The sequence below is a fragment of the Pieris napi genome, chromosome 24, assembly GCF_905475465.1.
Source record: "Pieris napi chromosome 24, ilPieNapi1.2, whole genome shotgun sequence".
In the NCBI taxonomy this organism is placed as follows: domain Eukaryota; kingdom Metazoa; phylum Arthropoda; class Insecta; order Lepidoptera; family Pieridae; genus Pieris; species Pieris napi.
In genome coordinates this window covers 245,392-270,766 of record NC_062257.1, presented here as the reverse complement: position 1 = coordinate 270,766, position 25,375 = coordinate 245,392, and the positions used below count along the sequence as shown (strand labels likewise).

The window sequence follows — 25,375 nt, the reverse complement described above, 5'->3', positions numbered from 1 at the left end:
GGGAATATAGAAAAGTGTTGTTTTTTCGTTACGTTTCCACTCAATTTTTTTAATTTTTCTCTCCGTAAGAACCATCCTCGTACTTTAAGGAATATTATATAAAGAGAATCAGACAAATCGGTCAAGCCGTTTTCATGTTATGTCGTGACAACGGAAAACGGGTTTCATTTTTATATATACATATAGATAATATTAAATGTAAAAAAATTGCTATGTGTTTATTTAAGTAGCCTGTTTGGGGCTTCCTGTAATTGCTGACTTGCTTCATATGTGATTTCTGTGATCGTTCCTATTTTTTATGTCGGTTCAGTGGCGTAACAATAGGGCGACAGGGCTGGCAAAATGCCACGGGCCCCCGACCCAAGAGGGATAATGAGATATTATGTTCTATGGATGAATGTGGAGTCTCCAATACGCAGGGCTAGCGTGGGGACTATAGACAATTCCTTCTCGCCTAAGAGAGGAGGCCTATGGCCATTAGTAGGACATAAACAACGTGCAATTGAGTACGCTGAAAATCTCGAAGTTTATTAAAATTAAACTGAGTACAACGTGACGATTTTTACTGATAGGGAATTTGCCACGGGCCCCAGATGGAATAGTTACACCACTGTGTCGGTTGTACGCAACGTAGGTATTACTGTATAAATTATTATTATATTTATAGTGGAGTGTGATTCCTTAGGAAGGTTTAAGTTTACAATTCCTTAGGTTGCAAAAATCTTGTCAACATGCACAAAATCCACACGGGCGAATCTACGGCAAGCAAATATAAATATAGAGTAAACAAATAAAATTTAATAATAAAACATGCTGTTTCTATTTAAAGAGTGACTTTCAGAGCAAATGCCACGTAAAGGTGGGAACTGACCAACGTTACGAGGTGTAATGTAACATGTAATGTAATGTTACACAGCGAGCATTCGTGCAGTCAGTACGTCGTGTTACGGGGAAAAACAACGTAACACGACGTACTGACTGCACGAATGCTCGCTGTACAACATTACATTACATGTTACATTACACCTCGTAACATTGGTCAGTTCCCACCTTTACGTTACGTTCTACGTTCTTTAAAGATTCAAACTATTTTTAACAACTTTTGTATGGAATATAAAAATTATGTAGTAATATTAAGCAATAAAAACGCACTTTTTCACTACCATTATAGCTTTTTCATAACTACTTTTACTAGTTGGTAATAGTAGTTTTTCATTACTATTAATATCTAATGGAAGCGATAGTGCGATGTTAGTTTGAAGTAGTACTAAACAATCTCTTAATATGACTAGTAGACGAGGCAAAAGCAATTTTTCTGTTTATCTTGCATTTCTGACACTTGTTTTCTTTAAACATTCTCTTTGCATTAACTTTGTAGTGCATGTTTACTCTCAGCTTGATTTTATGGAGTCTCTTCCTTCTTTTAATTTGTAGGTTGAAGAGTTTCGTAATTAATCTCCAAGAAAATATATATTTTTAGAATAAGGCCGATCCTCGCGCCCTACATAAATGTTTCGTAATACAAATTACGCCTATGATAGCAAGACTACGTGACGTTAAAAATAACACATTATTGTTGGGTAATTGAATTCCGTGAAATATATGTAGGTATATTGTATTTCATAATAAAACTATTAACCTATATAAGAGATAGTTTTAATTGTTGAGTTATGTTCAGTTGAAAAATGGGTTCATCACTACATCTCGCAACTCTCTTCGTGGCATTTTTTGTTGGCGTAAGTAATATTTTTTACGTCAAACTTGAATCTCATTAACTATTTAGTTTAACGATAAACATATAATATATTTCCTACACACAGATATACAGTATGTATTTACACTGTTCTTAACCTACATAGAAATAATAATATATTTGACGACTCATTGGTCTAGTGGTTAGTACCCCTGACTGCGAATCCATGGGTCCCGGGTTCGATCCCCGGCTGAGGCGAACATCGATGTGATGAGCATTTGGTGTTGTTCTTAGGTCTTGGGTGTTTAAATATGTATTTATATGTATATCTATCTATAATATGTATGTATATCCGTTGCCTAGTATCCATAACACAAGCTTCACCAGCTTAGCATGGGACTAGGTCAATTGGTGTGAATTGTCTTTAAAAAAAAAAAAACAATTAAAAATTGATTAAAAGTTTGGTCCCTGTGGCAGTGTACCTTTAATGCTGGCATTTTGTTTATTGCGATACTTATTCGAAAGCGAGGAAAGCACCAGCTCTGGCGTCACCAGGCGCCAACGTAAATCTTTAATTAGTATTTGTACACGTAAACCCATGACCCATGAGTCTCTACTCCAAAGGGCTCAAAATCAAAGTTGGAGGAAAGACTCCTGTATTTAAGCCGTTTATTATTTTATTTAGTTTAACAAATATAGCGACCTTAGCCATTCGGAATCTTCACGCCCTTTTCACATATGATTTTAATATATGTATATGTTTTAAATATAACTTACACATTATTTTCAATTGCAGTCAGTTATGACTGAGTAATGTCAAAAAATCGTGTTTATTTCCAATAAAATGTATTTATATCACAATACCATTTGAGCCATTTAAGAAACATTGATAAATTTTGAAATCATTGTTAGAATTAGAAGAATATTATTTAAATTACGTTCATTCTTAGGAGGTCATAAAAACATTGCTTTTTATCAAAATACAACAAAAGGACTATAATATTATATGCTTAGGTACATTGTTGGATGTCAATTCCAATTCTTACTTACTTAAACTTAAGCTTAAGAAAGTTGGTGGAGAGAATTGGCAGAAAAATGCTCAAAACAGAGAGAGTCAATTGGAGGAGGCCTATACTCAATAAGAGGTCCTTGGAAAAACAAAAACATATATATATATATATATATATATATATATATATGTTCACGATCACGGGTGATCTCATGAAAAAATGAGGAGTAATGCATGCTTTACGACTACGTTATCGTAATGATAGTCACAAGCTTATAAAACTGACATCCAACAATAATAATAATAATAATTAAGCCTCATTTATTCCTTGAAAAAAAAATATTTGAAAATAAAATTTACAAATAGTTACAAAATATACACACACACACACAAAATACATATATATATATATATATATATATGACTCTTAGACTTTTATATATATATATATATATTATATCACTAAGAAAAAATATGATGTGTATTTTATATATTTTTATAGATCAGTATATAAGAAGGAATAATCTTTTCGCATTATCCGTTTAAGAAACTTTAATTCCTGACATAAACAAAAGACAATAATATTCAAATGTATTTAAGTTTAGAAAAACTTGTAAATATGGTTTTTTGTAATCCCACAGGTGCAATGCTTCGGCTTGCACAGGCCGATGCCACACACTTACCAACCGGAGCCGTGCTCTTCATCATGTGAAGAGATAAAGACTCTGCTTAATCTTGCCCGTATTCTGGACGAAGAAGAGAAACCGAAAACTAAATCATTCAACCCGGAGGAATTGATTATGAAATTGGTCAATGCTCTCGTTGTTACTTCGACGGCACAAAATAAATGCAACTGCGATTATGGTTATAATGGCCGATCAGAATACTCCGGAGGGCGGGGAACAGCATCGAGAGGACACAGAGATGGCCTAGTCAACCTGGACCTATTGAACCCAAACAATCCTAACAATGTCGCTCAATTGGATCTTGGGAAGCAAACCATTGCTGGAGTCGGTCTTGGAGACACCACTAATGGAGTTGTTGGTGGAGCGCTCAAAGATCTTCTGTAGTATTTTTTAGTTATTCTTAATAATATTGTTTATCCTTTAGCAATAAATATATCACAAAACTAATGCTTGTATTATTGTTGTAATAATATATTGTTTAATGTAGGTATAAATAAATAATAAATAAATCCTTTATTTGCCATGATTAGTGGTACATAATATAAAAATATAGGAGGTGGAGTTAGCGCACTGTGTTCTTTCTAAAGCTTACCCTAAAATTTATCATACTAACGGGACAACCCATGGTAGGTACATATGGTAAAATTCATTTGATCATCATCTTATTAATTGATTAATTTACGTTAAACGTAAATTAACGTATATTTTTTTTTATAAATTTGACGAATACTTAAATGATCCTATTCCTTGGGATTGATTTGCTCAGTTCAAATAATTTGTATGACTCAATACTTGGTGATTAAAAAGAGCGGCGGAAAGTTTCTTGCCAGTTCCTCTTACCCGCTCTACGCCCTTGACTTGCGAACTGGTAGTAAATGTAAATCTACAATTAATTTAACTTCTTTTTGACGTTCATAAGTGTAGATACTTGTTTACCTATATGAATAAAGATAATTTGAGTTTGAGTTTATTTTGTTATTAAACTACTTAAATTGAGTTTCTTCCTATACGCTTTACACTTCCAGGAATAATATTATCAAATTTTTTCTGCTTTAAAAAATTGCCAAATGTTCTTACACTGCCGACAAAGGCGCAAATAACGTGTTCGTTTACGACTTCCTTGACCTGTCTGAGATAATACCGAACAATCCGTATCCAATTTGTTAAATTCATCTTGTGAACCAACAGATACATTTGATCCCACAGGGAGATTCAGGCCATCATCATCATCCCCCGACCTATATCGGGGGGCTCGTTCATACAATATTTACAGAAATTACAAAAACTTACCGACTACACGATGATTAGTCTCTGCGTTTTGATTAGTAAAATTTAATTTAATTTTCACCACCGAGAACAATGCGTCTACCATGAACGAAGTTTCCCGCGCTTTTTTTTTTTTATATGGCTCTGGCACGGTTTGGGCATTAGCCAGCGTCAAGTATAAGATTTTTATAATTCGTACTTTATGCCTTAGAAATTCGACCATGTCCTCCATGTACAGTACAGGCACGGTAATAAGGCATAGGTATAAATTCACTTAATTTAAATATAACTTAGTTATTTGTTGTCTAGGCATAGCATTGCATCTGCAGGTTTTGACAATGACGGAAAATCAATATTCAAGGATTGACATTGACGTTAAACTATCTTAAAAATCGTTGAATTTTGAAAAAGCTTGTTTCAACTATAATTTAAAGCTATGTTTGTTAAATGTTTTTATGAGTTCGGGTTATTTAATTATGACATACTAATTATTGAAGTAAAATTTTCATGATGAATTAAATAACTTTAGTGAAAAAGACACGACGTGACGTTAAAATGACTTCTGAGAGTGATGTTCTAAAAACAAATGAATTTCTTCGTCGTCGAAAATTGAGACTTCAACAGGTTTGATAAATTATTTAATATTGATCTTTACAAGAGTTTGTGTTTTTATTGTTTTTATTCTACTATTAGGTTAGAGAACAATCAAAAGATATTGCAAAGAAAATACGACAACGTGCTAAAGTTGAAAAGTTACGGCAGACGATAAATCTTGATGCCAAGAAAGAAAAAGAATATTTTGACTTACAAGAAAAATTTGTGGGAAGATTAGAACAGTTGTATTCACAGAGTGTAGAAAATGTTGGATCTAGTCATAGGAATGCTGCTGAAGCTTTAGAGCAAGGTAAACATTCACCCTTCAATCTTCATTCTCTCAGTAATATTGTGTTTATTTAAGTTATTATTCTTAAACTTGTAGATAAACAAACTAATCAAGATATTTCAAAAGTACGTGGAAAAGAGGCAGTTGCAGAGCTTCGTAAAAGAAAGCAAGATAAGCTAGATGAACAGAAGAAAATTCTTGATAGGAAGTTGCAGGCTAGGTAAGTACTTATATAATTTTATTTATTAACTATGATTCTTTACCATCATAAAATTATTTATTATTGCAGGGAAACAGCAAATGAACTTTTTAGAGACAAACATGCAACTGTTGCAAAGATACTAAAATCCAAATCAAGTGACAATATACAGAAACAATTAGAGGAACCTATTGTTAATGAAATAAATAACAATCCAGTGGAAAAGGACAAAGCAGAGAGAGATATATCTAAAAATGATATGGCTACACAATGGGAGACTGATGAGTTACTTAATGAATGGGGCTCCAGTGTTCCATCGCTGTCTATTCCAAAAGATGACAGAGACAGTAGAAAACATTTAGAAAATGAAAAATCTGAGCATAAAAGATTGAATTTATTTGCATTAAGTGATGAAATGCCATCTAGTCTCCGCGGTGGTAATAGCAATATGTCAAATAAAGCATGCCAACAACAATCTTCAGTTACTATTGTCTCTGAATATTTACAAAACAGAAACTTACGTTTGAGAGAAGAAAAACCTGTCAGTACCAAGAAATCTGATGATTTGCAGAGTATCAAACAAACAATACTAAGGAGTCGAGCCTCTAAAATTGATGGTAATTTTTCAAATGTATGCCATGTTCTTGACAATCAGCTAATACCTGTCCCATCTTGGACAGCAGAAGTTGATTCTTGTCTTTGTCATCGTTGCCATAACAGGAAACCAATACAACCTGTTACTAATGTATTAATTAACAAAACAAATTCTTTTCAAAGATCAGCTAGTCCTTTCTCCTCATCGGCCTTCAAAAACGATCAAAGAAAACATAATATGTATATGAATAAAAAATCAGGTGAAATTGTCTGATCACAATTACTGTATACTTTAATAGTTTCACTACATTACATGGTAGAGTAAATATTCATATAAGAAGTATATAGATAACTACTAAATTTTAGTGTATTTAATATAAAATCATGTATTTTCATATGAACTGGTACTATTTGTGATCAACTCTCAACTAAAGCTCCTGCTTAGCAGTTAGTAAAATGCATTTTCAATTTAAGTGTGCCCAAATCACTTTTGAAATAGATTGGTAGCCCAACAGTACATTATTATTTACCTTTTGTAATATGTTAAATATAATAACTAAAAGCTTTAACTTATTAATTTTACTGTAAATGAAAGCTTACATTTGTTTGATGATTGATATTGCATATTTTCCTGATTTATTTTTAATTTCCAGCCAATTTTGTCCCTTCTTAGTGTAGCTTTATATATCAAAATGAGCACCATCGGTATTAACTTATTACTGTTACCAATTAAAAGACAAATTTTTAGTTTCAGGCAGGAATACAAATACCTCAAAAACCAATTCGGCATTAAATAAAAAGCCATCGGTGACAATGTACAATCACAGCACAAGAGACACACGAGAATCATATAATAATGAAGCAACCATTGTCCGCGAGCAGAACACGAGTGACGATGCATATTTAAATGCTCTAAAGGAAACATCTATTTTAAATGAAGTTAAAACTCAAGATCTTGAAAAGAAGAGAGAGATTATAAGAAATAAAGTGGCTGCGACAAGGGAAAATGTGGATAAAGAATACAAAGATACCCTGTCATTTTTAAATTCATTATCAAAGGAAAAACCCTCTAGAACAAATGTAAGTTTTATGTATACCTAAAAATATACTACACATATACATTACTATTATATATTTTTTTAAATATGTATAATGGTATCAATCGCTTATATGAGTACTGGGGATAAATAAGGCGCAACTGCGTTTCTCTGTGAATACAAAAGAAACAACATTTAAAGCCTATATTCTAGGTTTTATAAAATAAAATAATATAAAGAAAAAATTAAAACTTCTTACATCTATTATGTCAAGTGACAAAATAAAACATCGTCGATCAGACGGCAAAGAAGAAAAATAAAATATAAAAAGAGTTTGTATAGGAAAATGTTAAATATTATGTTTTCCTTACATATGTAACATTGATGTTTAGCAGGGTTGAATTTTAACATAATTTCAAGCACTAATTACACAGTGTGGGGCTCTTGTATACCGCAGACAGAATATTTGACTTGACTAACAAAAATTAAGGAGTAGTTTTGATTGAGTTATATCAAAAAGTAGTAACATTTCAGATGGTTAATTTTCATTTCGCCAAACTTTGGGTTCTCAAACATTGGTTGTCTCAAAGAATTTATAACAGAATTATACCCTTTTAGTACAGTTTTGTCTAGAAAGCTGAAGCTTTTAAGTAATTAATTGTTTTGTTTTGTTTTAAAAGACAATTCACACTAATTGACCTAGTCCCATGCTAATAATAATAATAATAATAATTTATTGCAAGAATATGGTACAACAATGTGTCAGGTGGTACAATCATAAGTTCGCATATTCTGCCACACACAATGGCGCGCAAATTTGTATTTAAAGGAATTTTACATTATTAGTCATATGAATTGGTCAGTTTTTATATTATTTGTATCATTATATTATTGTACATATCATATCATACGTTATTAAATTTATGTTCTAAATATTCAGTTGCGCTATAGAAGCACCTTGACTTCAAAAACCTAATCATAAGCTGGTGATGCTTGTGTTATGGGTACTAGGCAACGGATATACATACATATTATAGATAGATAGACATATAAATACTTATTTAAACACCCAAGACCTAAGCACAACACCAAATGCTCATCACATCGATGTTCGTCTCAGCCGGGGATCGAACCCCCGGGTTCGATCCACACCCATGGATTCGCAGTCAGGGGTACTAACCACTAGACCAATGGGTCGTCAAATTAAGTTGTTTAGTCAGTAAATGCCTAAAATATAATATAAATCAATAAAGCAGGAGTTAGACTCTCAGTTGTATAATAAATGAATTAAATTAATTTCAGAATCTCTCTCACATGGGTTATGACAGACTTCAAATACAAAAGGACAAACGGCAGAAGGAAATGCAAGATGAATTTAGGAAGATTGAAAAGGATTGCACCAAGAAGACATGTAAGGTAGGTAATATACTTTTATGTCTTTATATTAGGGGCTTCGTACTTCGAAAGATTTTTGATTTGCTCCAGTTCAAACAATTTGTATGACAATACTTGAGACTTGAGAGGTGGGAGAGTTATACTGAAAAAGAATGAGAGAGATAGTAAGGGCGATCGAGAAAAAATACACGCTATTGGTTGATGTATTCGTTTAGTAGTTACATATTAGATCTTTAGATTTTTGAAGTGAAACTTCTTTAGAATCGTTGTGATTTCAAACCGGATGCAACGGAAAAAGCGACAGTAAAAAGAGTCAGACACATAAATTAATAGGATTTGGCGTGGGAGAGAGTGAGATAGGAGACATTATACAGTGTATAAACTTTAAATTAGTGTGTATTTGGTCATTTTCTGAAATAAAAAAAACAGATGTGCAAAAAATTAAAAAAGTAAGTCAAGTAAGTAGTTCAATTATAAAATTAGATGAAATTTATCAATTTTATTTACATAATATCATTAATTATAGAAACTTTTTGAAGTGAAAACTTCTTACTACCTTAATTTAAAATTTTCTTAATTTCGAGTTTATACACTGTATAATGCTTCCTATCTCATTTTCTCCCATGTTGGACTTGTGAATTCATTTCAAACTTTTATTATATTAGTTTTTACCAAATAAAGATTGATATTAAAGTAATAAATTAAAATTTGACATTAAAAAATGTTTTTTTTTAAAGAAAAGATCCTACATTTAGATAGAGAAAAAGTCTAATTTACATATTTTAATTATAAAAACTTTGTTTTTGAAGGTTTCACTTCTACCATGTGTGAATTGGAGACATGATTGTTTTTTTATTTATTTATATTATCATTAGCACGTATACAGATGTAAACAGTGTGAATATAGATATAAAAATAAATGGAGTGATCATATACTGGTACATGATCATCTATATACTTTAGTAATAATTAATTTACAAATAAGTTTCACTTCTGACATGTGTACTTTGTACGCACTTTTTTTATGTAAGTTTTACTAAAATGAACAATATTTCAGCATAAAAATGGAACAAACAGAGTTCACTCAAGATCACCCGATAGCTTTGACCGACCATTTCAATATGACTGGATGCCAGTGCCGGAGAGCGACTTCGCGGTCCACACGCTACCGAATAAAAATAACGTAAAATTCAACGACGTCGACACATACCACGAATACAGATCGCGACACAAGCACACCCCACCGACAAAACAAAAAACTAAAGACAAAAATACATTGGTGATTGAGGATACGTCTGAAACGGATAGTTCCGAACTGACGGATTTTAACGAAGAACAGTCGGACGGAGATAGGATTGTCATTTATAAGATTCTGGATTCGAAACGCAAAAGGGACGATAAGAAAGTGAAAGCGATTAACAGGATTTTTAAATCTGCCAAATTGAGTGATAAATGTGTGAAGGATGTTGAAGTTCAAGATAATACTAAGAATACGGAGAGCGCGTTTACGGTTAAACATGGAGAAGCTTTGGAGAATCTGAACGAAGGTAAGGTTTAAATTCCCCTTGGGGAGCGTTCAAGTATTACGTCACGCAATTTTTGGAAAATCTTGACCCCCTCCCCCCCATGTAACGCGCCGTAACATTTTTCTGTTACCAATAGTGAAACGTTCAGTGACTCTTTATACCTAAAAGTTACCATTATGTGGTGTAAAGTACTGGAAGTCGAAAATAATATTAACAATAACGCGTTATTCAATCCCCGCCCCTCAATCCCCCTCCAAAATTCGTTACGTAATACGCTCCCTTACTAGACTATCTAAAGTTAGTAATTCTTTTTTGGGAAAAGGGATACTTTTATTTAATAAAATACCTGAGGCTCTTTTATCTCTGCCTTTTAATAAATTTAAGAAATGTATTAAAGAAAAGCTGTGTAGAAAGTCTTACTATAAAGTTAAGGATTATCTAGTTGATAAAAGGGCCTAGTGCTAGACAGGCTACTTTTAATTATTTTGCGATATTTGTTTTGAAATAAGTGTTGTTTGAAGATTTGCTATTTTAAAGAGTATCGAGAGTTTTTAACGCCGGCTTTTTCTCTCGGCCTACACCCTCGGTCTTCTTTGCCGATGAGTAGGGATGTCTACCGATTGAAATTTAATGACGTGGAATAAGTAATACCTGTATCTTTTATTTTATTTTAGATAAACATTACAATATGGTAAATCTTTTTAATGTTTTCTATTTTGTCGTAACACCCCTAATGTGCGACTAACTTCTGTTTATTTGCGCATTTAACGTTCGCTCGAATGCTAAAGGAAAACATCGCGAGGAAACCGTCGGAACAAGGCACAAGAGGCTCATCACATACTTGCCTATTAGATTGACAAATGATCATGAAATAGATACAGAAATCTGAGGCCCAGACCTAAAAGCTTGTTTTTTCTTATTTCTCAGGTATCTACAAAGTTGGAGAAAATGGGTGAGTTTTTATATATGTAACACGATATATATGTGTATGTCACGCAAATATTTTAAATTTTCATCTTATTTAAATGCGCCAAAATTTAATGAAAATCGTTGCGGTAATTTAGAATAAATCAAATAAACACTAATGATACGATTGATCCCAGAACCTACAATGTTATGAGTTGTTACACAAGCAATGTCGAGATGTGGAAGACGTGTACAGAAAGAAAGTCTTGGTGGTAATTATTTGTGAAACATAAAATTATTAGAACATACATATATATATAGAGTATGTTTGTAGCAAAGTACATAATAATACATCAAGGTTTTACTAAATGTCTTTCATAGCATACCAATAAATTTCCAAATATATATCTAGTTGCGCTTAGATCATACATATTGTCTGGAAGAAACTGATTTTTGCAGTATATATACTTATAATATATCATATAGATGGGGCCCCATTTACATCCTGTATATTCATGTATTTAATCTGATTTTTCTCCTGTTTTGTACTATTGTGATAAAATAAGGTCGTATAATTTGTTTATATTCGGGTTAATCATACCTCTTGTGGGTACGATCGCAATTTTACGTAACAATTAAAAAAATATATAATAATAATTTATAGTATTGTCTTTTACATAACCTTCACACATTTCACCGTTCCGGTCACCGTGACCACGCACGCTGTAAAGCACGCGAAACGTTGGATAAATTTAAAATTATGAAAAATAATTGTAAATTTATAATATTACATAACTTTAATCCGGCTAAAAAGTTTTTTCTTTAAATAATAATTTAGATTTTTTTAGAGTAGATTTTTAATAGGATTCTTGTTTTAATATCACGTTTTGCAATTCGTATAGATATTTCTGTTTCCTCATTGATTAGAAAATAAGTTTTGAAAAAAAAAAATTGACTTCCAAAACTGGAAGTAAATTTTTCTATTGAGTTTGACGTTACATACTTGACTATAATTTAATTATTTTTTGCTCCATAATACTCGCCATGATTGAATAAAAACGAAATTAGACAAAAGTTAGAGGTGACTTTGTGGTTTTTTTTTTGCATCGAGAAATTTATATAGAGTCAACTAATGATATTATAGTGAAGGATCATACATTTATATAATATACTTAGATCAAATCAAATCTATGATGAGTGATTTTGGTAGTTACGTCGACGCCAGTATGGTGCCGTTCAAGTATTACGCAAGCAGATTTCCTGCACTTTATCTGTCCCCCCCCCCCCTCTTCTTGAATTAAATAGTACATATTATTAATATTTTGTAGGAATCCTAGAAAATGCATTTCGTGTTCAAGCTTAGACAATGTGTGGGTAATATGTGTAAAAATGTTAATAATTACTGTTGACGTACTCACCAAATAAGAAAATCAAAGACCCCCCCCCCCTCACCCCTATAGTGCTTACGTAATACTTGAACGGACTCTATGGGTGTTTCATTAATTGTATCTTCGCTACTGTAGTTTCCTATACATTTATAGTTACTATTAAAAGTATTATGGAGAGTAAAATATATTCATTGTTTTATTTCAGGGATAACATTGCGTCTACCTATTTTGAGAATAACAGCAATGTACCGACAGAGAAACATGACGGGAGTAAGAAGTCTGTTACTTTGCAAAATGGTGAGGCTCCACACTACCCTCTTAATAATAATCCTTCTTTTCACGTGCATCTGGATCAAGCACAGACTTAGCTATAATATATATTAATATACCGTACTATAATATATTAGGGGCCATCCATAAAGTACGTCACACGAATTTTAGGACTTTTGAACCCCTCCCCCCGTCCTTGTCACAGGTTGTCACATTTTTATAAACCCCCCCCCCTCTTGATGTGACGTCACACATTTTTTAAATTCATGTATGTATTTAAAAATAATCGTTGTAATAACAACTTTAAACAATTCGCGTAAGGTTGATTTTGCAATAATAAATGCTTGCAACTTATAGAAAGAGACAGAAATAGTGTTTCGGGACACTTTCGAGCGTTACTTTTATTCGAGACTGTGCATCTTGGGTTTTTTGTATATCAATGGTTTTAGTATTTAAAATTTTAACATGTGACGTCACAAAAGTATTGACCCCCCCATGCCCCTTGTCACACGATGTCGTGTGACGTACTTTATGGATGGCCCCTTATAGCAAGCTACCACACACTGAGAAATATATATTTTGCCTTCATTTAATTGATGGTCGTCCTAATGTTCGCACGTAATGAAAAGAAACTGCAGGCGGAGGAGGGGCAGCGAGGCAAAGCGGAAAGGTGTGCGGGGATCGAAACACGCTGTACATTCAAAATATGTCGGAATATGTCTTGCTATACCATAATACATAGTAATATGCAATAATGTATATTACGGTATCGCTTGGTGACGTCACAGAAATATATATTATAGCTGAGTGTGCGGTCACGCGAAAATTAGTATAGAAAATATATAGTAATATGCCTAGGCATAAAAATATTAATATATATTATAGCTAAGTCTGTGACGGGCTTCACTCTGGCCACTTTAATTTTGGATTCCGCGCTTCTGAACAATGACTTGGTGCTTTGACCGAACCATTGTCTTAGGTTAAGCTAGCACAGCTTCTCAACACTATTTTAAACTGATGTTTTTTGATTTCAGTTGAAAATCAACAAGTTCCAAGCACCAGTGCCAAGAACAGTACGTCTTTCAGGTTTGTATTCTGCGTAAAAGCTTGTTTGAGACCACTTATGCAGTAATTACCGTAGATATAATATGGGAAACTTTAGAGTTCCAACATTAATTGTAATTATATTCGAAATTCCACCCGTATCACCTCGACGTCCACCGTTCTACAACTGAGCGCTTTTAGGCAGTTTTTGCCACCACCTCTATGTGGAACCAGCTGAAGTATTTCTTAGACTTAGGGTCCTTCAAGAAAACAGAGTACCAATTCTTAAAAGGCCGGCAACGCACTCGCGAGCCCTTTGGCATTGATTGTCCATGGGCGGCGGTATCACTTAACATAAGGTGAGCCTCTTGCCCCTCTGTCTCCAGTAACAAAAAAATATTCAGCAGTTTATGTGGCGTTTTCAAAAATCAACAACAATGTTTATTAGAACTTTTTCTATTCCGAGAAATAGTTTGCGTAATACTATATTTTTTTTTTCTGTCGCAGAGACATTAATGAATTATCTTCCTAACGATTTAAAAAACTTGCAACGATAGAAAAAAATATAGATTTTTACAGCTACAAGGACAAAATTTAATACAGGTCTTTGACCATGTTTGTTGGAAATAATTAAAATGTCTGAACAATTTTAGTATTGTTACGTGTTTTAATCTGGGTCTTGTTTATATTTCTATAAATAAGACAACCTTCGCGACGATTTAAAAGTGAAAATATTTTGGCTTATAATAATTCTTTGGTAGCCAAAAATTACGTACTCCGAACTCAACATGCCAAGAGACCAAATCTACATATATGATAAAATATTAGATGTGCTCATAGACTTAGTATATACTGGCGTATAGACGAACTGGCAGCTCGATAAAGCGTGACCAATTTTGATTTGTCAGTGTGTGCATTAGCTAGTGATGTACCTTTTACTTTGGAGGACTATCGATAACTTATTGAAGTTAGATGTTCGACCCTTGGAGAAAGTTGTTCCATAGACTGTTTTTGTCCAGATTATAATTATGACATTATGTAAAAAAAATGCATTAATAAAAAAACTTTTTTCATTGCTTCTTAATTTATTGACCTTTAAACAGAACAATCTTATTAAACTGGTTCCTTACAGTTTCCTTTCCTAAATTATTAAGTTTACATTCATACTTAAGTCGAATGTCAAAGTAAATTTCTATAACGTATTTCATTATTAAATACCTATGACCACTTAAAATATCTTGGTCCAAATTGTGGTTTTCCAAACTCGAAAATAAGCCGGAATTATCTTCTAATATAAGAAGTACCGCTTTGACTAAAACTGTATTTATTCGTCTTTTTCTTTTATATTCGTCCGGGAAATGTTTGCTGCAAATGGTAGAGTTCTTCTTTGGATTCCAACCAACGCGCCCAATTAATCTCAACCATTTTCCTCTTAGTATAGTATCTAGAGGGGAATCTGTTGGACAAATAATACAAAATTGGGCAAAATGGTTCAGATACGAAACGGTAAACGTAAGCAAACATTTATTTTCATAAGTAACATTCAAGATAAAATATCGATAATTCTATCGATTAATTTGAGTCAATCCCTAGCGTACATGTAAAATTAATTGATGAAATATTTATCCACTAAAATCATGTAAATTATCAACAAATGGACTTCCACATATACAAAATATGAAAGTAAACAAAAGCATTGGCATTATTTTATATTTTATATAGGATAAAAGACAAATTTTAACCAAAAATAAACGCGTCATGCCAGTGATGACGATTTGGGTATTTACCTGTGAAATGTGCAATTTTCAGGATTATTTCTATTATTAACACCACAATCACTCACAGAACATGTAACCATTGTTGAATACAATTAGATTTACTGAAAATAAACCACGATGTACGCAAAAAATCCAAAATACTAAGGGGTTGTTTCTTCGCGTGCCGACTTGTGATGACTTGTCATTCAAAACCAGTCACAGTTTCATTGGATTCGCTATCCTTTTCTATCTTGCCAAATTTCCGTAAGGGATTTTCTTCTCCCTCGCTCGCTTTGCTGTCTATACGCCAGTATATACTAAGTCTATGGATGTGCTTAACTAAATTAGAAGTATATTTTATAGCTTAAGTTAATTATCTATTACTGTAATAAAGTTGAAGATGAAATTTGTAGATTGCATAAAATTAAAGGCTTTTATTTATTTCAGATGCGACCACACATGTCCCGGTTGCAAATGCCGCCATCAACCATTGTCTGCGCCACAATCCTCTTGCTCCTTTCAAACGGCCCCCAATGACGCACCCGAGGAGTTCGTCAAGCTTATCGATGGACAGGAAACTGGAAAGTTCTATATTGGAGCATCTGGTTTCTTAAAAGACGACAACTACGAAGTTGTAATTCAATTAAAGAAGAAAGAAATCGAAAAAAAGGAGATTGAAAAAGAAGAAACGATTTCCAAAACCCAAGAAGCGGAAGATGTTATCAAAGATTTGACAAAACCCGACCCTATTAATGAAGAACCGAAGACCTTGTCAAAAGATACCGAAGTACAATCATTCGCAGTTAATGTGAGGGAAAGTGCAGCACAGACTTCGGTTGACCAAGGTGTTGAAGAGGATGTGACACAAGAGCTACAAGTTAAATCTAAAAATGTGGAAGACAAAAACGTTAATACAACGTTCCGAGATTCCTTTGCAATTCCTGATGATGTCCCAAAAAGTGATCCCGTAAGGCCAGCCACGTCTACCTACACTCAGACATCGTTCAGTTCACCCAATTCTAGACCAGTTTTCTTGCATATGACGTCATCTACGTCCACGGCGTACATGAGTCCCCCCGACTTTATCGTTCCACAAATTTTGAGACGTCGCGTACCTGATGTTCAAAATGAAAGACATTGCTCGCATTCCTCCAGAGCGAGGAGATGTAGACACGTCAGCAGCACGACCGAGACTCCGCCGAATACTGCCCGAAATGAGTTTGCAGATGAAAAGAAACACAAAGTCTGTCACACACACAAACACAAAAGCGTCTCAACTTTACACAGAGAGTCTTCGAAGTCTATACATGGAACGCATTCGTCCAAAACTATGCCTAAATTGCGAATCACAGATAACAAAATTAATCCCGTAGTAAAGAAATATGTTAACAAATTGTTAGCCCTCAATAAAGAAGGGAAGAAAGCGATCCAAGTGATCAATCAAGATTGCAGCTCTGTCGATACGCCGAGTAGTTCTATCGTCAATGCTCCTTACAATATGGAAAAGGTCCCCTCCTTAGATAACAAAATCTCTTTAGAACAAATAAAAATAATGCTCGAACAACAGATAGTTGACGATTACGCGAAACGCGCGAATAAAGATTGTCGACTCTCCGACTCGACGCACAACAGAAGTTTGCAAAAACTGCCGAAAAGGAAACAAGTGCACAAAGTGAAGTCGCTAAACATATCGAGGCATTTATTTAAAAATAAACAAACCAATGATTCACATTATCAATTAAACGTCAATTCGAAGAAGCAGTCGTTTTCATCGACGTCTGATCGTTTAACGCAGAATAACGGCGAATTGACCAAACCAAAAAGTAGAAACAAAAGTTCACCAACAGAACAGAAGCACAGTAAGAGCGAACCGACGCCTACGGAAAACAAACAGCCTAAACGACACCCGCGCCTGACCCCTTGCTCCTCAACTCACACAAAAAGTGATGATTATACTCTTCATCGACATCGTCCTTCCTCAATTTCCACTGATTCAGAAAAAAGAGTCCAGACCGCATTTTCACACATTCCTCCCACGGACTCCGCTCACACCAGTGGGATCGAAAGCGAAATAAACTTTATAAAATCTGCTGAAAATAAGCTTCAAAATATGGATAAAATCGCTGACCTCACCGAGAAATGTATGAATCGGTTATCTAACCTGGCCAAGGTGCTCGAAGAAGTGAGAAAAAACAAGTCAATGGTGTACAGTCATATTTCTACCTCAGATACTGCGTCAGACTCGGAGCCCAAACAGAAAATCCCAGATGATCGGCAAGTGTGTAACGGGATCGAGGAAAGAAACGATAATCTCGGTGTCCGTTATCAAGAAAACGCACAACGTGAATATATTCCTCTACTTCAAGACATACCTAAACCACTAACACCTTCCACTTTATCTCTTTCTACAATCAGCGAAAAGTCTAACGCTCCGTCTTCCACGAGTGATCAGACAAAGCACAAAGCGAGGCCTCCGCCCGCACTCTCCAGGATTAATCTAAAGACCGCACCGGATAATTTCGTGATACCTCACGAACTGTCCACGGTTATGGAAGTTGATTCCCCGATGAGCGTCAAATTAAAAAATCAATCATCGCGGCAGAACTTGTATCGGGAATCGGCTCAAGAACCAACCGTTAGTGGCGACCGCGTTCCAGACGAAACGCAATTGGACCAGAATAAACTCCAAGCAAATTCATCTAAAACTCGATCGAAAACGCCCTCACTTACCTCTGATGATACAAAGATGGAAATGATGGATATGAAAATATTTAATGATATTATGCTCAAGCCTTTTGTGAGTTTGCAAGAGTATGCAAAACAGTGCAGCGTTCCTATCGAAGACGCTTCTAACATCGAGGATCTGCCCAAGAATGAGCAAGGGGGCGGCGAAATCAGCTCTTTACATTCCGACGGTAGCCTTCCTGATGTAATTTCAGAGTTATTGAAAAGAAAACTCATAAGTGAGCCGTTCAAGTTCGATACGGCGACGGCGTCACACCTCACCACTAGCGTGTCATCGGAGTCTTCTCTATCACTCTTGGCCTTAACTAATATGTACAAAGCAAAGAGAAGATCAAGCAAGCACCTCGCGAACAAAGAGAATCTCACGGAGACTTCGGAAACGTTGAGTTTATCGTCAAATCCAGATTTGGAAAATGCCTTTCAGAAACTCGGTATGGGGTGGGCTTCTTCTACTTTAAAGAAAACGAAAGAGAGGTTGGCCTTGTCGTCTTCTTCGAACACGTCCAGTTCGAGCTATAGCCAGTTGAAATTTAAAAGCTTCAATAAGGATTCTCCTACTTTAGCCACGGATTCCTCGCTGTCCGACACAAATAGGTCTAAAAATGTCGGTGACAGTGCAAAAAATGCCGTACAGCAAACCTCCGTCACCAATTCAATGATTGTCAAAGAGTTTCTCACGAATGAACTTGCTAAAAAAATTACTTTTACAAATCAATCGAGTAGAAATCCTGACGAATTTGTGTCCTTGTATGAAACGAAGATGCCAGAGGAAATTAGGGACACACCAGAAAAAACTAGGGAGGGTGATCAGTCTGTCGCGAGCCAAACGAATAGAGCGAGGACTTCCACCCCAGTGCAAATTTTCAAGTCTACCACTTATCACACAACATCCAGTTCTAACGCTTCCAACGGATTATTCAGCAATGCTGAAGAACTGTCTTCGGTGAAAGTGACCTCTACCTCCATACGAAATCATTCCACGTCTGATAAAGATGATTTAACCATTCCAAATTGCAGCCTCAAAAGAAAAGGCTCTGATAATAGCAAAAGCGCGTGACCATTTTTTGTTTATACTAATTTTGTTATTTATATTTTTTTTATACATTCCTACTTGTCTTAAAAACTTTGTTAATGTTTTGTTTTGACTATATGTATATAACATTGAGATAATGATTTAATAATATTGAGTAATAAATTGAACATGTACTTAATTAATAATTTTATTTGCAAAGTTAATTTTATCTGATCATAGATTTCTTAACCACAATGTGAAAAAGTACTTGTCTGGACTTACTTGAGTATTTTTAAAAGTCAACTGTTCAAATCGCATTTAATACTGGAGTTCTACTAAAATTTAAATAATTTTTCTTTTTTTTTAAATCTTTTCTGCATATACCAGAAACTTATTTGTCGAGTCCTAGAAACAATTTTGACTTAACTAAATATTGGCTGTATCTATAAATGGCATGGCTTATTTAATGAAACACTGTGTCAAGCAATGGTCACATTTATTTATAACATTGACATTATAATCAAGACAATATCACATAAGTACCTTTAAGGTTATGGAGTGTCAAAAAATAAATATTACGAATAGCATTCTTAAACAATATTTAAGCAGAATAACATCTAAATCACAGAACAAAATAGCTAAATTAAATTATTACTTATTTCTATAGCTATTTATGGGCATATTCAATTATTTTTAAATTATTTGGGTATAATTTATGTTGCTTGTACGTATTAGGCACCATAAAATTAAATATAAGAGGTCTCTTATAAAATCCCTAAATACGCCCTTTATCGCTTAAGTCCTGTGTGCATCCATGATCACATAGATTATGTCATTAAATACTGAAAAATAAAATTTTGTCTAAACATTTATCTAAATACAGAAAAACAAAGTTATTCTGGTTTCTTATCAGATTTAAATAAATATCTTTCTGCAAGTGAATATGCTAGGCCCATTGTGAGTGCTGCAACGGCAGTTCCTTGGGCTGCAACTCGTAACTGCATGAGGAATACACTTGTACTCATCTGACCTCTGTTCTTGTATTTGTATGCACCAACAGCACAAACACCAATACATCCCATTATACCTATCAAACAATAAATTTTACATTATATAACACATATGTGCTTTCATTGGCACCTTTATTTGTTTAACATAAAAATGATAAAATAACAAGAAATGTAAATAATAATTGACATCACTTTATATAGAAAGATAGTAGATACAATACACAACTATCTCCAGACTAACTAGACCATGAGTAACTTGCCATAAGAAGAAGATATTACAATACAAAGATATGCACAAATGTGTGGCAACTGGCAATAGATACAAGTGCACTCCATTAGGTATCTATAAATCATTGTTGCACCTACTATTTTGACCAATTTTTTTTTTCTTACCAAGAATCATGAATGGTGAATCTTTAGATTTTCTTGCTATTCGCTCTGCTTGAGATTCGTCTTTGTATTCGAAGATTGGTTGTTGATCCATTTTGAGATTCAAGAGTGAACTGTAAATGTATTAGGAACCTCATACAGCAAAAATTAATCTTAGTTTATCAGCTGGGTAGCTGAAGATCTTGCGGTAATAATCTTTTCGGTTTGGGGTAAAACTTCCATGGGAAAGTTTTTAAAAGCATATAAAAGATTACTTTAACATTAAAGTAATGACTACATTATCAGGGTGATTGTATACAGTACATAATAAAAATAATATTAAGGTATGTACGTAATAAAAACATCGTTTTAGCAATTACTTAAACTAAATTAGTGGAAATAAACCATGTCTTTGCCTTTTGATTACGCATATTATAATATTATTTTTTCAGAAAATATAAAACACAACTTACATCCTTAGATATAAAGAACTATAAAATTATATAATTTTTTGAAATATCCACATTGCATCACATTTGCTCAGAATTAAAGACATCAGTGACCTTGAGATTTTATTTTACCCATTTTTACTTCAAGTTGTGCTGTAATTTTGACATAATGATTGAAATGTCAAGATCACGAAACACAGATAAAGTAAAAACACATCTCATTAAAATTGTCGATTACATCGCCAATCAAGTCTCTTTAAGAATCGCCAGAATTATTTATTTTTAATAATTGTAATGTTAAGTCCAAAAAAATCGTAGTAATTATTTTTATTTATAATATATATACCTAACTAATTATAACACTAAAATATAAAATCTGGTCCGTATACAATATTAATCAATTTATAATAAAAAAAGGATTTTTATAAAATTATAGTATCTCGTTTGTACTTAACAAATTATTTGCGATTCTTATGTGTATTAAAAAAACAATTGTTCCCTTTTTACTTAATTACAAACACTCCAAAATTATAAACTAATTTAGAAAACCGAAATCATCTTATAAATGTATTTGTATACTCTTAATTAACATGCGGATACTGCCCACAAAAAAGGGCTAAAACAACGGGTATCCAAAAATCGTTCCAAACATTTAGTATAAGTTGTAAACGAATTTATTTACAATAGATATAGATAATATTATATTACTAAAAAAACTTAAAAAGTTTAATATGAGTATGACAAATTAATATTGGCGTTTCTGGATCCACGTTACCTGGTATAGTTCATAAAATAGGTACATAGCTTTAATTTGGTTAAGTACTACTTAGTTTTGAAGTAGGAAATATTGGAATCTACGGAATCTATGAATAATATCTTCGAACTTCAGCCAAAATAGATTCATATGTGGATTCATCTATTATAACAAATCTTTTTGCCCGACGACTGAAGTAATAAATATCACCGGTGTATATATCAAACCACAGAGCATGGATATGCAGATCGTGTTTCTCTAATCGTTTTTTTAACATACCGTATGACGCCACATTTTGTACCTGTTGCAGTGTGTTTACCTGTTAAATACAGCTATAGTTTAAATTTGATTAAAAGGAATGAGAAGTGACTGAAGAGACTATGCTACTTACTTGTGAAAGTTTATCTTCAATACAAAAATTATTTTCCGGATCAATATAGGCTACAAATTTCCTTTGTGGAGTCTCGGCAGAGAATAGCATGGGTTTAGTAAAATCTCCCTTCATTTCTAAGAATTTTTTCAAACTCGACTGTGCGTGCATACACAACCAAGATTTCAAAGGCGAAATCCTTCGTTGTTCCTGTAAATTTATGGGCTGTGTGATTTTTGCTTAAAATCATAGTAAAAGTTATAAAGATGGCATGTATATAAAGATAAATTACATATATTTATTCGAAAAAAAATCACCTTTAAAATATAAGTACAAAAGGTGTAAAATTAAAAAATTCCTTCATATCTAAATAGAAACATATAAAAAAGTGTTCTTTTTTTCAATGGCACCAGCACTGGTTTTCATGGGGTTTTTTTCCCTATTATAGTGGCGCCCGCATACATGATCTTATTACAACAATATCATTCTCTAGTATTCAATAGTATTACAATATTCGTGTAATTTGTATCTAATATTTTACAACCACTATTATATACTTACGACACTAGATTCTTTTTTGCTCCTTAAATCATACAAGAGATTCATAGCTTTACAGTCACTATGTCCACAGACAATAACATGTCTTACATTATTTATAATGCAGCTGAGTTCAAGACCAGCTGGTTCACAACTTGTCATCTCGTCAATAAAGGCTTCAGAATGTGGAATGAGGTTTCCAGCATTTCTAACTGTAAATAATTTTTGATATTTTTAAACATTGATTTGAGGGGTAACAAAATTACAAGATCTTTAAAGCCAAAATAATTTTTGTCTAAATAATGATAAAAATTAGTAATTTTTATAGCGAATATATAATTACCTACCGACAAACATGTCACCAACAGACGTCTCTGTGAATCTCGTAGGTATCATTCTGCTGTCCATACATGTATAAAATATTGCTTTTGGCTAAAATACAATAAATATTTTACGTCTTACTTGCCATCACATTGTATTTTTAATAAATGTAATTATCAGCGGGTAGTCAAAAATATTGTGATATTAGATAATATACTACAGCTATTGTACTTTTAGTCAAGTAAAAAAGCATGATTGTTAGATTGACGGTAACTTAAATTGTCAATTGTCAATCGTGTTAACAAGAAATACAAAAACCAAAGACTAACCAAAACATTGTGGTTAATGTTATAAAATAAATTATTTCGCTAGCGCTCAGCATCAAATTATTTATCTACGGGACAAAAAGAAATATATATTTGTATTTGAAACGAGTTTCATAATTTATCATAAATAGTGTCAATTACTTTGCCTACGTGATTTACACGAAAGTGTAAAATAAGAAACTATAACAAAGGTTAGTTTTACTCACCACTGGGTTGTCTTTAACTTGTTCGAATTGTTTAACCATACTAGCTCGATCCAAAACACGATATCTCATAATACCTCTCAAGATTCTATCCATTTTTATTTATCAGTTACTCGTAGTTCCCGACATTTAGGTGAGAAAGCGCAAAATTCGTTGCACGAGCACCGAACCCGTTTTTGACGTTACTGACCTTCATTTAATTTCTTATCACGAATCACGGTCTTACTAGCATACTGACAGAAGTACCTACCCACTGTGTACTCTGTACCCTGAGTAGAAACTAGAATAATTATCGCATTTAAGTTTATCAGAGATCTGAAATTTGTCAATTCTTATTAAATTGTTCCTATACAATCAAATATGCGTATTTTTGGTTCTATTACTCTGTTATATTACAGTTAATAGTTTGTTTTTTTTTTATTATTAGATGAATGCTGAATGTGCTTTTGGTGATGGAGCTAAAGTAGAAAAGGAGGCCCCATCTCTCCCTTTAAACCATCGTTTTCTTGAACCAGAGAAAGCAGTTAAAACAATTACAGATATGGCAATTTGGGAGAAATCGGAGGCTTATATGGAATATACAGGCTTTATTGTCACATTAAATGAGGCTATCAGAGCAAAACCACTTTCAGTTGACTGTAAAGTATCCCCTAACATTAAAAAACTTAATGAATTACTTGATAAAATTAATAATTTAATTGATGTGTTTCCCCCGATTGAGCAGCCACAAAGGTTTGGAAATGTCGCATTCAAAGATTGGTTAAATCAAGTCAGGTTAAATTCAACGACATATCTTCAAGAAGCGTTAGATCCTAAACTGCACTTAGCCATACCAGAAATCAAAGTGTACCTTGAGGAGAGTTTTGGTAACTCAACAAGAATTGATTACGGTACAGGACACGAAATGTCTTTCATTATGTTTTTGTGCTGTCTCTACAAAATAAGTTGCTTACAATTAGATGATAATGTGTCCACTGTGTTCATTTTGTTTAATAAATATTTGAAAATAGCAAGGAGATTGCAGCAGACATATAGAATGGAACCGGCTGGTAGTCATGGCGTGTGGAGTTTAGATGATTACCAGTTTGTACCATTTATCTGGGGTAGCTCCCAGCTTATCGATCAACCCAGAATATACCCACCTGCCAAATTTGTTGAGGAAGATATAATTGAGAAATATTCTAATGACTACATATTTTTATCATGCATTAAATACATTAAGGAAGTAAAGAAAGGTCCGTTTGCAGAACACTCAAATCAATTATGGAGTATTAGTGCTGTGGGATCTTGGGCTAAAATAAATCAGGGTCTTATAAAAATGTATAAGAAAGAGGTGCTCGGCAAGTTTCCTGTTATTCAGCATGTATTATTTGGATCTCTTTTACCAATACGTAGATTTCCTATTCAACAATAAGTTTTTATATAAATTGTCTAATCAGTATCATTATTGTATTAGTATATACATTGTGCTTGTGTTGTAGGAACTCATCCTAAATGTGATATTAATTATAATCCTTATTTAAAAATAATTGGCTTAAAACGCTGTAATTTATTATTTGTTGATGATAACTTGATACTCCTTTTTTATTAAATGGTAAAACTTAAATTGATATTTTTATTTAACAG

At 33.3% G+C, this 25,375-nt stretch overlaps 5 protein-coding genes across 10 annotated transcripts; 3 read left to right on the top strand and 2 right to left on the bottom strand.

Annotated features, from left to right (window-relative positions):
• The first annotated feature begins 1,614 nt into the window (after nt 1-1,614).
• On the top strand, nt 1,615-3,835 carry LOC125061900. The gene is made up of 2 exons (XM_047667535.1): nt 1,615-1,736; nt 3,344-3,835. Exons 1-2 carry the CDS (start codon nt 1,686-1,688, stop codon nt 3,770-3,772), a joined length of 480 nt encoding a protein of 159 aa, XP_047523491.1. The 5' UTR covers nt 1,615-1,685; the 3' UTR covers nt 3,773-3,835.
• Nucleotides 3,836-5,048: 1,213 nt separating this feature from the next.
• LOC125061714 lies at nt 5,049-19,609 on the top strand. 4 transcript variants are annotated; one of them, XM_047667284.1, is made up of 12 exons: nt 5,049-5,278; nt 5,348-5,558; nt 5,634-5,757; nt 5,827-6,353; nt 7,085-7,410; nt 8,670-8,783; nt 9,820-10,309; nt 11,216-11,240; nt 11,392-11,466; nt 12,788-12,879; nt 13,887-13,938; nt 16,101-19,609. In XM_047667284.1, exons 1-12 carry the CDS (start codon nt 5,210-5,212, stop codon nt 19,453-19,455), a joined length of 5,460 nt encoding a protein of 1,819 aa, XP_047523240.1. In that variant the 5' UTR covers nt 5,049-5,209; the 3' UTR covers nt 19,456-19,609. The 4 variants fall into 4 exon arrangements, with proteins under 4 accessions (XP_047523240.1, XP_047523239.1, XP_047523241.1 ...); XM_047667283.1 differs by having other exon boundaries at nt 5,050-5,278; nt 7,079-7,410; XM_047667285.1 differs by lacking the exon at nt 11,392-11,466 and having other exon boundaries at nt 5,050-5,278; nt 7,079-7,410.
• A 280-nt stretch (nt 19,610-19,889) lies between these two features.
• On the bottom strand, nt 19,890-21,491 carry LOC125061716 (HIG1 domain family member 1A, mitochondrial-like). The gene is made up of 3 exons (XM_047667287.1): nt 21,263-21,491; nt 20,814-20,923; nt 19,890-20,497 (listed from the first exon to the last, which is right to left on the bottom strand). The coding sequence occupies exons 2-3, from the start codon at nt 20,902-20,904 to the stop codon at nt 20,304-20,306; spliced, it is 285 nt and encodes a 94-aa protein (XP_047523243.1). The 5' UTR covers nt 20,905-20,923; nt 21,263-21,491; the 3' UTR covers nt 19,890-20,303.
• A 201-nt stretch (nt 21,492-21,692) lies between these two features.
• Nucleotides 21,693-24,180, bottom strand: LOC125061757 (beta carbonic anhydrase 1). 2 transcript variants are annotated; one of them, XM_047667347.1, is made up of 5 exons: nt 23,753-24,180; nt 23,247-23,331; nt 22,924-23,111; nt 22,384-22,572; nt 21,693-22,324 (listed from the first exon to the last, which is right to left on the bottom strand). In XM_047667347.1, exons 1-5 carry the CDS (start codon nt 23,843-23,845, stop codon nt 22,214-22,216), a joined length of 666 nt encoding a protein of 221 aa, XP_047523303.1. In that variant the 5' UTR covers nt 23,846-24,180; the 3' UTR covers nt 21,693-22,213. The 2 variants fall into 2 exon arrangements, with proteins under 2 accessions (XP_047523303.1, XP_047523302.1); XM_047667346.1 differs by having other exon boundaries at nt 21,695-22,311; nt 23,753-24,158.
• On the top strand, nt 23,516-25,348 carry LOC125061756 (serine/threonine-protein phosphatase 2A activator-like). Of its 2 annotated transcripts, none has more exons than XM_047667344.1 (2): nt 23,516-23,737; nt 24,177-25,348. In XM_047667344.1, exon 2 carries the CDS (start codon nt 24,177-24,179, stop codon nt 25,161-25,163), a length of 987 nt encoding a protein of 328 aa, XP_047523300.1. In that variant the 5' UTR covers nt 23,516-23,737; the 3' UTR covers nt 25,164-25,348. The 2 variants fall into 2 exon arrangements, with proteins under 2 accessions (XP_047523300.1, XP_047523301.1); XM_047667345.1 differs by lacking the exon at nt 23,516-23,737 and having other exon boundaries at nt 24,260-24,387; nt 24,474-25,348.
• The last annotated feature ends 27 nt before the right edge of the window (nt 25,349-25,375 follow it).